We start from the raw sequence: 13,945 nt of genomic DNA, 5'->3' as shown, positions 1-13,945 counted from the left end.
TAAGCACCTTTGATGTGTTTCTTCAACAGGAATTATTGTTGCCAAAAAAGGGTCAGTTAATCGACTAATTATGAATGTTAATCAGGATCTTGTTTCAGTTACCCTAGGTTGGTTGAGCTTTAGCGTCAAGGTTTTTCTTTTCAAAGGATGCCCAGGGAGGGTTTGTGCTCCCCTCACTTTTGCATTTGGGACGCACACTGGCTCAGAGACAACCGGGCGCACACACATCCCCCTTCGCCCTCCCCAGCCCGCCTCGGTTGCTCACGGGGGAGCTGTCATCTTGCAACCACAATCATCGCATGCCATTGCAGGGGCAACCCGGCAGGAGGGCCCCCCTCTAAATGCCTCCCAGCCCTCGCGCAGTCCAGGCCAGGCCAAGGCGCCGACACACAGGAGCCGGGCTGGGTCCCCGGGTCTCCGGCTCTCCGCAGGGGAGCGACGAGCGCGCCTGCCTACGCCCACGCCCCCTACATTTTGGGCGCACACTCGGGCGCACACCCCTGCGCGCGCGCGCCGCCACACTCGGGCGTACGCACACCGCTGTCGCTGTCGGGCCAGGGATTGCCGTGTGGGCGGCGGCCCGGAGTGGTCCGGGGCGCTCAGCCGGGTCTCCCTCTAGGGCTCCGCCGGCCGCCCCGCCCCGCCCCGCCCCTCGAACCCGCCGAGCCGAGCGCGCCTGGGGCTGCAAAGTTTTGCCTTCAGTCCGCCAAGGCAGCGCGCAGGCTTGGGCTCGGCTCGGCTCTGCGTGGCTCCGGATTGCCGTGACCGTGCCTTACCGTGCGCCCGGCTGTGCGCCCCGCTCTGCCCCGCGCCCCGCGCGGATCTCGGCATCCCGAGCCCCCGCCTGCGTGTGCAGTCTGCGTGCCCTCCTGCCGCAGGGTCTGTTCTCAGCCTCCTGTGCGTCCTCGATCTCCTTTCTCCTCCTCCCCGGCGGCTCCGGCCCCTTCGCCTCCGCCACCCATCATGGCTCGAGGCCCCGCTCGGACCAGCCTGGGACCCGGGTCCCAACAGCTGCCGCTGCTGTCGCTACTGCTGCTGCTGCTGCTCCGGGACGCGGACGGCAGCCACACGGCCGCCGCTCGGCCTGCCCCACCCGCGGCCGCCGACGGCCTTGCAGGGGACAAGAACCCCCAGCGGTCTCCTGGAGACGTGGCCGCTGCACAGAGCCCAGGCGCGCAGGACATGGTCGCTGTCCACATGCTCCGGCTTTATGAGAAATACAGCCGAAGGGGCGCGAGGCCGGGAGGGGGCAACACGGTCCGCAGTTTCCGTGCCCGGCTGGGTAAGTAGAGGGGACCCCCGCCCCCCTGCTCCTCATCCTCCGGCCCTCCTCGCTTGTCCATCCTCTCACATCCCTGCACCTTTCTTTTCCTCTTCCTTCTACTCATTGACTAGTTCATTCATTCTTTCACCAACTATTCCGCCTTCCCCTCCTCGCCCCTCCGCGCCGGCAGCACTCTACGCCAGGCCCTGAGCCTCCAGTGGGAAGCCAGAGTGACACAGAGTGACAGATTTCCTGCCCCTGGGGTGCTGCTAAGCCTGCGAAGGTGGCAACCTTGCTGGACACAGACCACCACCACCACCCGCCCCCCCCCCCCCAGGCTGTAAGCACAGGATGAAGATGGCACTGGGCTGGCAGAGCTCAGGGTCTCTGTGTGTGGGTAGAGCGTGAGGGTGGGGGTTAGGGGATCCATGTAGCAGGGTTTAGTTGTGTGGACTCTAGACAGATGAGGCAGGCGCGGAGGAGTGCCCACCAGGTGGGTATAATGCAGCCCTGACGGAAGAGCAGGCCCTGGGCCCAGGCACATACAGTTGGGGCATTTAGTGGGTATGGGGTTGGGGAAGCAGGGTGGACTGAGAATGGGCTTGAGTGCCCAGCCTTGGGTACATGGGACTGAAGTCTGCTGAGCACTAGCATGAAGTTTCAACCATGGTGGCTTGAGGAAAGTTCTAGAAGCTTGGGCAGTGGGGGTTCCCCTTTTCTTTCCTGCCCTTGCCCCTCTTGGGTTGATCCTTTCCCCTCTCCCCACACCCTGGATGAAACTGGACAGAGATCATTTGCAGACCCCTACCCGCCCTACTTCCAAGAACCCTTCAGAATCCAGCTTCCGCTGACTGCCCGCCCAGCCTGGGCTACCTCTGCAGGCCCTGAGTGAGCAGAGGGGAGAGGTGCAGCCTGGTGGCAGCGGCTGAGGGAAGACCCTCGTTGTCATGGAGATTACTCATGGTCTCAGAATGCCATTGCAGAAAATGTGGGTAGGGGTTCCCTGCAGCCCTTGTGAAGGAGGAGGCCATTCATCAGGAGAAAGATCATTGATCTGTAAGGCCCCCTTTTGAGGTAGAGGGGAACAAGCCCAACACTGGGCAGCCAGACAGCCTAGGGTCAGATCTGCCATCTCCCTGTTGATCACTGGCTGTGTGACTTGGGGTAACACAGCCATGACCACAGAGCCAAATTCCAGAACCTTGGTCTCCCATAAATGTATACTGGGAACTCCTGCCACAGAAAGGCCCTTCCCCCACCCCATTCCCATCCCCTACTGGACAGACTCACTAGGTCAGTGTTCCTGGGTTCCAAGCCACCCAGATCTAACTCCATCCCCCCTGGTGCCTTTAGTTACATCTCAGGGCACATTTCTGGAGTATTATTATTATTAAGCCACTCAAGATTCATCTAGCATGACTGTAACCTTGGGCAAATGGCTGAAATGAAGCTCTGTGGACTTGAGTGTACTCATCTCCAAAACTGGCAGGTCATGGCAGTATCTTCCCTGTGGAGTTGCAGGAAAGATGATGACATGAAATGATATGTGTAAGCCGTGAGCCCAGCACTGTCTGGGTTAGGTGTTGGTACATTGTATCTCCCCATATATAAAACATTTGTGTTCACAGCAGTGTAGACTTGACCTTGCATCCATTAATTCAGTCCCCGAAGCCTTGCAGCTGAGGAAAGCAAGGCTGGCAAGGTTACTGCTGCAATAAGGGGTGAATATGACCGCTGAGCCCACCTGGCTCCTACAGGCCCAGGCGTGAAGGTGCACAATCTGTTTTTCTCTTCTCATAGACTGGGGGTACAAGTAACAGTGAAGCGACAGTTAGCCTTGCTTCTGTTCTGAGAAGAACGTGGTGGCAGTACTTCAGATCCAGCCCTCTGATTTTACAGATAGAGAAACCCAGGCCAGGGCAGGCAGAACTCTTCACAGCAGCAATGACTGGCACTGTCCGTTTGTCAGGATCAGGCTGTTTTCTCTGCTGGCCCCTCTGCAAACTTCCATCAAAACTGAGCCCAGGATTTGGGAGACGGAGGGTGGAACAGACAGTTACTCTGTTAGGCAGATGAGAGTTATTCTGGGCCAGTCTCAGATTTTCTGATAAACCCAGCGCTCTTGTTTAAACCATCTGGCAGCCATGGGTAGAAGTCCCAGCTCCGCCAGCTACTGGCTGTGTGCCGCAGCACGCATTACTGTACCTCTCTGAGCACTGATTTCTTTGCACATAGAGGCAAGGTGAAGATTCAGTGGGACGAACTAAATTTTGTGTCTGACTCAGGAAGCTTGGTTTCTCGTCCCCTCCCTTGATTGCCTTAAGTTGGTTCGTACCCAGCTACAGCCCTCAGAGGTGCCTGCTTCATGCTCAGTGACCCTGCTGTGAGGAGGTGTGAGCCTGGGCAGGACTCCTTATTTTATGAATGAGGCACAGATGTAAGGGTTTCAGCTCTGGATCATGGCAGTGCCAGCCTGCTCCAGGACGGTGGCCTCTGCTGTCTCAATGGGGTGGTCCCTGCAGCCCATGTTGCAGTGGAATCATGGCCTCTGCCTGCCAACAGGCAGCACAGCTCAGATTCCAAGTGCAGGCTGGGAGCTGGACCAAATCCTGAATCTGTGACCTGGGCCAGGGACTGAACTTGTCCATGACTCAGTTTTGTCACTTCTAAAATGGAGCTAATCATGTTCTCTTCCTTATAGGGCTTTTCAAATGAATTGCAGTAAGTCCCGTGCTTAACACTGCCTGGCACGTGTAAGTTCAGTAATGTATTAGCTCTACTATTAATACTCCAGCCACCTGGCTCCTTCCCTCCCTTCCATTGCTCCCTGAAGTATGTCTTGTTCCCTACAAGTCCACATCAATGGAGAGAGCTTCTGAACCTGACCATAAAGGTTAAAGGTTAGACACCTCCAGCCCCACACAATCTGCATTTGAGTCTAGGCCTTTCCACCTTCCCATAGGACACTGGGCAAGTTACTTAACCTCTCTGAGGTTGGTGTCATCTCTAAAATGCGAGTAATGATACATACCCATCTATCAATAATGTGAAAAGTCACATTCAGTTGCCGAAGTCCTTCCTGAGCACCTCATTCAGTGGCAGATGCTGTAAGCCCAAAGGACACGAAGAAACAAAGACTATTGGCCCTTTCCAGAAAAGCTCACAAGCTGGTCGAGAAGGAGGAAGTAAACAGAAGCATATGAGCAGCAGGACAAGTAGAGCAATGGAGTAAGAGCGGGTTGGGACTGGGCTTCAGGAGCCCCAAGGGACAGCACTCACCCGGCAGGGGAAGGGCTGATGGGGAGGGGCTGGGGAAGCCTCCACAGAGCACGGGGAGCGCCAGACAGATTCTGAAGGGCAGAGGGTGTCAGCCAGGTATGGGAGTGAAGCATACCCCCGCGCACCAGGACCTCTGAGGAGTTTGGGCTCCATGAGGAAATAACAGGAGGAGAGAGTTGGGAGATGGAAGTGGACCAGCGGTCCATCGCGGCCATCAAGAGCTTTGAGTGTGATGATGCCTATAGGAAGCAGGGCGTGTAGAGCGTGTGTGCGGGGGTGGGGGGTGGAGAAGAGAAGAGGAGACGGGAGGGATCGTGAGAGTGATGCATACTATGCAAAAATCATGGAAAATCCCAGTAAGGAAAAGAAATTATCCCCAATCACAACCCAGATATAACCAGGGTTAATAATATTTTGTGGAATATTACATATAGTTTTTACCCTAATGGGATTATATTTTCAACATGTATGTAAAACCTGCCATATTTTCATTCTTATTTGAAGTTACTAGGGTGCTTTTTCATTACTGGTCATCCTGAATTGTTTTCTTATGCTTTTTTGGCCATTTGCAAATTTTCCTGTGGAAACCACTTCATCCACTTGGGGTTCTTATCTTTTTCTTAGTGATATGTAGAGCTTGTGAAGGATGTTGACTCTTTATCTGTGACAGAGGATTTCCCTGTGAAGGGTGGGTGTGGGTGTGAGGGTGACTGGTGCTGGGGTCACACAGGCAGTCATCAGGTTGTAGGCAAAGACGGTGGTGGAAAGATGCAGAGTTCAGGGTGGTTGTGGAGAAACAAGATGCAGCAGCTGGGACTGGTTGGATGCAGGAAGGAAAAGAGGCTGTGAAGATCCTCAGGCTCCAGGTGGAGAGAGTGGACAGGTGGCAGTGCCTCCTGTCGGGCAGAAGGACAGTGGTCAGGGGTGTGGGGTCCTAAGTGTAACAGAAGCGTGTGAAACCAAATGACCTTGTGTTCCAAGCACCTGCTGTGTGCCAGCCACCTTGTGGAGAGTGTGCAGGAAGCATGCACACATTCTGCCTAGTTGACTGAGGCACAGAAAGGCTGTGTGACTCACCTAAGGCCCCACAGCTAGTCAGTGATGAAGCAGGGTTTACACCCTGACTCTGGAGCCTGCCTAAAAATAGCCGCTCAGTACACAGTAGTCCTCTGCTTCTCTGCACCCCACTGACTGGCCGCCGCTGCCTGCTTCCAGCTTATTATGTTGGTGCTTGCATCTTCAGTCTGGTGTTTGCATGCTGGTCTCCCTGATGGCTGTTTCAGGGGCAGTAGGTGAGGGGACAGATCACCAAGTGGATTCTGTTTCTATTGAGCAGAGCAGTCTTAGGGTCCTGGCCAGCAGGGAGCCTGGAGCAACCACTGGGCTAGAGCCCTTTCCCTACCTCTTTCCCCTCCAATCCCATCCCTAGGAAATCAGGAGGAGGTTGAGTGCCCAGTAGAGTGGACCTGATTACGGTTCTAAGACTTCCAAAGATCCATAGAGAGATCAACTTGTCTAAATCAGGTCCTTTCTTTCCTGGAGAGTCAGAATGCAACCTCATCCAAGTAATGACTTGTGTTTGCAAAATATTTTAAGATTTCACAGCACATGACCTTTGTTAATTAGCTGTTAGGCAGATCCAGATTCTATCCAAGGTAACTGGTTGGGGAGGATGGGGAGCATGTGGGCTCAAACAGGCCTGAAGCATACTCTGACTCTGCCCCTTACCAAGTGGGGGACTTGAGGCAAGTTGTGTGGTCATGTGCCCTCCCTGAAGCTCCATGCTTTTGTCCATTTGCCATCTCTGCTGCCCTGATTATGAACACAAGGAATCAAGCCTGCGTATATGCTTGGAACTTTCAGTTTCTTGACTGGTAAACAATATTATTCCCATTTTAAAGATGAGTAAACTAAGGCTCAAAGGGAAGTAACTGGACAAATGTCCTCCCATGCAGTGCCTCCAGCTGAATTTGCATAATTGGCTGTGTTTTTCCAAAGAAAGAGACTTTCTGGACTTCTTTTAGGATGTTTGCTGAGCCCCAGGGCAGCAGGCCAGGAACCGTCTTTGTTCAGTGAAGCAGATTGGTCTAGCAAAGACCCCTTCCTACGCTACCATTCAGCATGCATTTCTGAGCAGTGACAATCCCTTAGGCTTTGCACTAGGATCTCGAGATACAGCAGTGTACTCAGCTGCAAAGCCCTGCCCTCTGGAATGTTGTGTTCTAGGGGGAAAGAGGAAAAGTTACAATGAAATATATATCAGCGTGTCCCAAAGTGATATGAAGACATATGAAGCCCAGGACAGACAGAGTGATGGGGCAGCTCCTCCAGCCAGAGAGACCAGTGGTGCCCTCTGTTAGGGATGCTGCTTGAGCGGAGCCCTGAAGGAGAGAGGCACTGTGATTCCTGCAGGAGAAGTGATAATGGCAGAAGGAATAGCTGGGACAAAGCCCTGAGATGGGAGCTTCACGTGTGGAAGGAGAGGATGCCAGGGCGACTGGGGCAGAGATAGGGGTGCGGAGGGCAGATGGAGCTGGGGACGTAGGCAGGCCAGATCATAGGGCCTTGGTAAGAGGTTGAGTTTTTTTTGAGGGGGCGCTATGGAGGGCTCTGAGCAGGACGGTGACCTGATGCTGTCACCCAGCCCACGGGGGGCCTCCCGTGGACAGTGTCCTGTGAAGCTGTGACGGGCACCGCAGCCGCTCCCGGTCATTGCCATCTGTCTCATCCCGGCAGTGAGCTCCTCTGAGCACCTCTGTCCACCTCTGCCAGGACCCTGATTGCCCAGCACTTAGCCCAAAGTAGAAGTATCCCAAATATTTATCTGGAAAAGAGAGGGAGGCGGGGGAGTGTGCAGGAATGGAAACGGGAATCATAGGAAGGAGGAAGGAAGGCTCTTTTCTAGCTACCATGAGACGGCAGCCACGGGCATCAGCATGGTTCACAGGAAACAGGGACTTCTTTTCGGGGATTCTCCTCTCTAGCCGGGGCTAATCCAAGCTAGGAGACTTCAGGTGGGTGGCCTTTCTCTCAGTTCCCTGCAATGTAGGGATGCAGGCACAGTCAGAGCTGGGCCAGTCTGTGGCCCCTCAGGCCACCGGAGGCTTGGGGGTTACCCACCCACACAGTTCCCAGCAGGGAGGGTCTTCATGTAGCAGGCTGCCTAGTGAAGGCCAAGCTGCCTATGGCCAAAGGCATTCAAGCCAAATGGAGGGAAGACTTCTGCCTGCCCTGAGTGCAATTGATCAGGCTGCCTGACTGCTAAGATTCCTCCCTCTCTGAGTTCCTGAGCATGCTCTCCCTGGATCTCCATCCTAAGGGAGGGGCCGCATGCACCATTCCCCTCCCGTACCCCAAGCAGAAATAACCTCCAGGGCAGGCCACACTCTCCTCCTCTACATCACACCTTGCCACCCAGGGGACAGTCCTCCCAGCACCTTCGTCTGGTCATACCCACCTCAGGTCAAGGTTGCTGTCCTGACCTTGCTGGTCCCAGTTACACTTCTTTAGTCCCTCTCTCGCCCTCTACTTTGTCACGGGAAGGGGAGCCAAGGTGCTTTCCTCTAGAAAGTCCCATCTTGGTTGCCCCCAGTCTGCTGTTTTCCTTCTCATCACGCACTGCAGATTTCTAGGCCAGAGATGCTTACATCCTGCTGTGAAGAGCCAGCTCTTTGGAAAGAGTCAGAAATGTCTGCCCTCAAGCCTCTTAAGCGTTCTCCAGCAAAGAACCTGTTAGCAGAACGACAGAGTTGAATTGGATAAAAGAAAAGTTCTTCCTCAGCTGTGTTAGCTGGACCACTGAGTGAGAGGGGCCTGTGCGGGTGTAGGAGGCACTTGCTCTGCCAGCCTGGGTCATTTGGGTAAAAGTGGTGAGGAAGCACATTTGGGGGATTCCTCCTCTGTGCCTGGCACCTTCTATATGTTCTTTATTTAATCCTCCAAGCATTCAGGCGAGACAGAGATTCTAGGTCCCCCTGAGGCAGATGAGCAAGGTGTTGTCCCACTAGGGCCTGGAAGCCTGGTTCCTAGGGTCTTTCCCAGCTTGAAGGGTGGGGCTGCCTTGTTGGTGAACTTGTGCAGGTCAACCCCAGATGTGTTTGAGGGATCCTGGTCCTTATCATGGTTCTGGCCTCTGGAGAGCAACCTGATGTTGGAGGTTCTATTGAGTGACCTGCTACAACCCTGATAGTGTTCTTTCTTTGTAAAACAAGTTTAAAAGGCCTTGGGCAGAATAAATAGCAGACACTCGGTTAGCTGTGTTCTTAAGTTCAGTTTTTCTCAGAAGCCACTCAGAATGCAGGTACAGTGTGAGGCATGCTACTTAATTTACCTCATTTGGACAAAGGACTGCATTTAATGTCTATAAAATAGAAGGCTGTGCAAATACAAGAGGCAGCAGAGGCGGGGTCAGGGGGCACCACTGTCAGCAGGGCTTGGATCCAACCCAGGCTATCCCAGAGACCTCATTCCAGCTTGTCTCGTGAATGAAGGTGGTGGGAACACTTGTTCATTGAGGGGCATCAGAGTGCAGGGGTGGGAATGGGAGCTTCAGCGTGCAGCAACCTGGAGCATTTACCCTGTCAGTCGGCTTTTTTTTCTTCCTTTCTTTGTAATGGGATGTGGACAATCTCCCTAACCTCTCTGACCTTAATCCCTGGTACTCATCTGGTCACTGAAAATAGCAAAGGGTGCCCTCATCAGTTCAATGTGAGAATTACAGGGGATGCGGAAAGCCTGGCTGGTCTGGAAGTGCTCCCATCGACAGGCGTTCCTCCTCTGTAACTTGAGGAGGAAGACCTTGTAAACATGGGGCTTATCCAGGAGACAGCCTAACAGGCTGTGGTCTGTCCTTCCCTCACAGAAGTGGTCAACCAGAAGGCCGTGTATTTCTTCAACCTGACTTCCATGCAAGATTCAGAAATGATCCTGACAGCCACATTCCACTTCTACTCAGAGCCACAGTGGCCCCCTGCACGTGAGGTACCCTGCAAACAGCGGGCCAAGAATGCATCCTGCCGCCTGCTGCCCCCTGGCCCACCCGCACGCCAGCACTTGCTCTTCCGCAGCCTCTCGCAGAACACGGCCACTCAGGGGCTGCTCCGTGGGGCCATGGCCCTGCCACCCCCGCCACGAGGCCTGTGGCAGGCCAAGGACATCTCCCTCATTGTCAAGGCAGCCCGCCGGGATGGTGAGCTGCTCCTGTCTGCTCAACTGGATTCTGGGGAGAAGGACACGGGAGTACCCAGGCTCGGCCCTCACGCACCCTACATTCTCATCTATGCCAATGACCTGGCCATCTCAGAGCCCAACAGCGTGGCAGTGACGCTGCAAAGATATGATCCCTTCCAGGCTGGGGACCCAGAGCCTGGTGCAGCCCCCAACAGCTCAGCAGACCCCCGAGTGCGCCGGGCCACGCAGGCCACCGGGCCCCTCCAGAATAACGAGCTGCCTGGGCTGGACGAGAGGCCGGCACAGGCCCCCCACGCCCAGCACTACCACAAGCACGAGCTGTGGCCCAACCCCCTCCGTGCGCTGAAGCCACGGCCGGGACGCAAGGACCGCAGGAAGAAGGGCCAGGATGTGTTCATGGCCTCCTCACAGGTGCTGGACTTCGATGAGAAGACGATGCAGAAAGCCCGGAAGAAGCAATGGGATGAGCCACGGGTCTGTTCCCGGAGGTATCTGAAGGTGGACTTCGCGGACATAGGGTGGAATGAATGGATCATCTCACCCAAGTCCTTCGACGCCTACTACTGCTCGGGAGCCTGTGAGTTCCCGATGCCCAAGGTAGGGGGCGTCAGGGTCACCCTGCTGTGCTCTGCTCACTGTCACTCCAGCTGTGCCCTTGCAGGCAAGTCCTTCTGCCTCCTGACTCTGTTCCCTGTCTGTAAACAGAGATGATAACACCTCCCATCCATTCAAGCCAGGGAGTAGCTAGACAGAGATGCCCAAATGGCAGCCTGTTGGGTGGATACAGCCCACAGATGGATGCTGTCTGGCTGTCCTTTTGAAAGTGTTGCCTTCATAGCGTTTGAATTTTAAATCAGAACCTTTCTGCTTTTGCAGAGCAGGAGATCCATCCTTTTAGGCATGTGTTTCCACACAGCAAAATCACAGAGATTGCGTGGACACTGGCCGTTCCCCCACGCGCCCCTCCCCCAACCCCACGCCCGCACACAGGTCCAGTCTCTTAAACCCCTTCTTTGCCAAGGCTCTTCTAGAAATCTGGTTTGGATTTCAGGGCATGGTGTCTGTAACCAACGGTGCTGGCCTAAGTGGCTTCCCAGTGTGACTCCCCTGTCCCCCCCCTCCCCTCCCCTCTCAGGGCAGAGGCTCACATGGCAACTAGCTCTCATTGTTCGCAAGTCTGCAGGACACACGTGGGACTGTTTGCTCCATTGCACTGACCTGGGTTTTCAGATGCTCACCTTCCCTCTGGGCTGGGCCATGGCTCTGTCCATCCATCTCCCCACAGCCTGCACTGTCGTGGGATGGCTGCCAGAAATGTCAACCTCGGCACAGAGCACACGCTTTCCTCCTACTTAGCTCTTCCTCTGAGTTCCAGGTCATGCCTTCCCCTCCAAGAGAGGAAGTCAGTGCGTAAATTCAGTGTGAATGTAAATAAATCAGTCAGCTGGGGAAATCCCAGACCCAGACCTAGGGCCGTATTAACCTGTTTGGGAATTAAGAGGCTTCAAAGCTGTGCATGTGCAGGAGAGAGGAAGGGAGGTGCCTGATAGAGAGACAGGCGTCTGCTGGAAGGATGCAGCCCCAGCAGATGCAGAGTGAGTATGCGGCAGTCCCCCGCCCCCCTCCCCGACCCCGCTGGCTGACCCAGCACTTACCTTATCAGTCTGTCTCACTGTCTTCCCACCTTCCCTGACATCAGTCTGAACTCCCCAGATGCCGGTGTCCTGGCTTCGCTTCCCACCTCCCACCTCCCCACCAGAGGCACACGACATATAAAACTCTGGCCGACAATGAGCTGAAGCATCTGTAACGTGGTCCTGTTCCTCTTAGGGGAGGTGTTTGAAAAATGGCATTCTCCGTGTCTGCAGCTGGGACCCAGACACTCCTGGATATGAGAGGCTGCCTGGAGAGGGAGGGGGAGAGAGCTGGAGTGGGCCCAGCGAGTGTGGTTTCCAGGCCAAACTACTTTCTAACCGAGGGCTCTCGGTCAAGTTATTTAGTCATTTTAAGCCTCAGTTTCACCAATAGAATTAGAATCATGCCCACCCCATAAGACGGATATGAGGACAAGATGGGGCGATGCCAGTGAAGCGGCACCCGCCGCCTCACAGGCAGACCCGCCCAGGAACGGGGTTTTCAGCCCCGTCGCGGTGGCGCACCTGTGCCTGCTGGCCTTCCCCTCCTGCGTGGACAGCACGTGTCAGTGCTCGCTGGACTCTGAAGGCTGGGTGGCTGTGGCCCGAGGCGCCTTCTCCAGCCTTTTCCCTGGCCAGTTCCAGGTGCTCCCTGGGGATGTGTGACGTGCAGCTGCCCTCAAGTGGCCAGTGCCTTCCCGGATGCACCTTCCCTCTAGGAGCCCAAGGTTTCGGGGGAAGCGGGTGGGAGGATGCCTTTTGCAAAGGTCTCTAGGACTCAGCCTGTAAGTGACTTCAGAGGAAACGTATACCCAGCCCTGGGATCTCATCTTGTTTTCTTTCTCACTTTTTCTTCTTCGCCTTTTCTGTGTCCTCAGTCAAGGACATGTGGCAGCAGGGTGGGTGGTGAGGACTGCAGGGTGGGCAGAGCTCGGAGGTGACCATGCTCCCTTCCCCCCTTGTAGATGGTCCGCCCATCCAACCACGCCACCATCCAGAGCATCGTCAGGGCCGTGGGCATCGTCCCGGGCATCCCAGAGCCGTGCTGCGTTCCCGACAAGATGAGCTCTCTTGGGGTCCTTTTCCTGGATGAGAACCGGAATGTGGTTCTGAAGGTGTACCCCAACATGTCTGTGGAGACCTGTGCCTGCCGGTAAGACCAGCTGCTCTGGAGTGGAAGGAGCCTGCCCTGCCCACACACAGCAGGGTAGTATTCTGGGAACCTTCTGGAGTGAGCGCTTGACTCAGGGTGCAGCTGCAAAAATAGGGCAGAGCCCGCAGACAGCCATCTGTCACCCCAGGGCATCGCTCTGGGGTCTTTCATTGCTGGTGATTCAGCCTCCTCAATGCCAGTTCGAATCCTTTAAAGGGATCTGGGAATTAAACCTGACCTGATGGCTGCTCACAGCCCATCCCCTCTGCTCTGAAGGCCTGAAAACCAGACATATCCATATGTTGGGTTTTGTGACTATCATCTCATAACCTGGAAAGAAGACTACGAACTTGAAGGTGCTCACTCCCTTCATATGGAAAGAACCTCTGTTTAAATAATCGGTTTAAAACACTTTGGGCCACAGAGTGATGCTGGAAAATGGATATAGAATATGGTATAAATGGATGTTTTCTCTCAAAACCCACTCCAGATGCTTTTATACATACAGTATGCACATATAACCAATTTTGGTTTCTTTTTCTTAATATATATTTTATTTTAAAACAAAAAGGAGGGAGTTGACACTGTTCCCCCACAGAGGTAGTCATGCTGGTTGCGTGCGCATTGTTTAAACATGCTTATTGAAATAACCCACACAGCAATATGTTTGGATACTAAAACATAACCAAGATTTTATATTTTTGTAAATTATACTTTCTATACTGTAGATTGTGTATGGTATGTGTTTTTATGGAAAGCTAATAAATTAAAGGGACAATGGTATCTTGAAAAACTGAATGTCACCCGTTCCAAAATATGGATGGATCCCCATGCATAAGTATGACATCGGGGGTCACAGCCTTCTTTAGGAGCTGAGGCCCCTGTAAGTCATCTCCACACTCTCTCATCTTTAGCCTAAGCTCCAGACACTGGCCATTCCTATGCCTTCCAGGGTCCTACTCACTTATACTGCACCTCAGGTCCCCACCCTGGGCTTGTCCAGGTAGAACACAACCCAGGCATGTTTAGGGGTCTCACATCCTAGCTTCAGTGGGGATATCAGTTGATGGGGAGCTGCTTGAGATACTTAAAGGAACATCTATGGAAGCCTGGTCAGAGGTCTTCTCGGAGTAGTTCAAGCAAGAGACTCAACAGGAGTCGGGGATCTTTCCAGAGATTCAGGGACTGCTCCTGAGGGACTAAAATGTCTGCTCCTCCCTGCCGCCTTGTCAGCATCTCTATCCCAAACAGCCTCCCCCAAGCGACTCCCTTGTCCCTGAGTTGACATTGCCTTACAGTTGTAGAGCCTGAAGCTGACTGACTGGCATTTCTGAGTGAAAGAAAAAGTGAAAGTGAAAGTCGCTCAGTCGTGTCCAACTGTTTGAGACCCCAAGGACTGTAGTCCATGGAATGAAACTGGGTCCG

The 13,945-nt window shown here is 54.1% G+C and overlaps 1 protein-coding gene across 1 annotated transcript; it reads left to right on the top strand.

Annotated features, from left to right (window-relative positions):
- The first annotated feature begins 700 nt into the window (after positions 1–700).
- Positions 701–13,303, top strand: GDF10 (growth differentiation factor 10). Its single transcript, XM_061405607.1, has 3 exons — positions 701–1,282; positions 9,405–10,330; positions 12,333–13,303. The coding sequence occupies exons 1-3, from the start codon at positions 964–966 to the stop codon at positions 12,522–12,524; spliced, it is 1,437 nt and encodes a 478-aa protein (XP_061261591.1). The 5' UTR covers positions 701–963; the 3' UTR covers positions 12,525–13,303.
- The last annotated feature ends 642 nt before the right edge of the window (positions 13,304–13,945 follow it).

The sequence above is a fragment of the Bos javanicus genome, chromosome 28 (genome assembly GCF_032452875.1).
Source record: "Bos javanicus breed banteng chromosome 28, ARS-OSU_banteng_1.0, whole genome shotgun sequence".
Lineage (NCBI taxonomy): Eukaryota > Metazoa > Chordata > Mammalia > Artiodactyla > Bovidae > Bos > Bos javanicus.
This window is presented reverse-complemented; position numbering and strand designations above follow the sequence as displayed.

Excerpts from the sequence above, each read along its gene's own strand:
- GDF10 (XM_061405607.1), top strand. The coding sequence starts at position 964 with ATGGCTCGAGGCCCCGCTCGGACCAGCCTGGGACCCGGGTCCCAACAG. Across the intron at positions 1,283-9,404 it reads CAGTTTCCGTGCCCGGCTGG|AAGTGGTCAACCAGAAGGCC; the intron begins GTAAGTAGAGGG and ends CTTCCCTCACAG. Across the intron at positions 10,331-12,332 it reads GTGAGTTCCCGATGCCCAAG|ATGGTCCGCCCATCCAACCA; the intron begins GTAGGGGGCGTC and ends CCCCCCTTGTAG.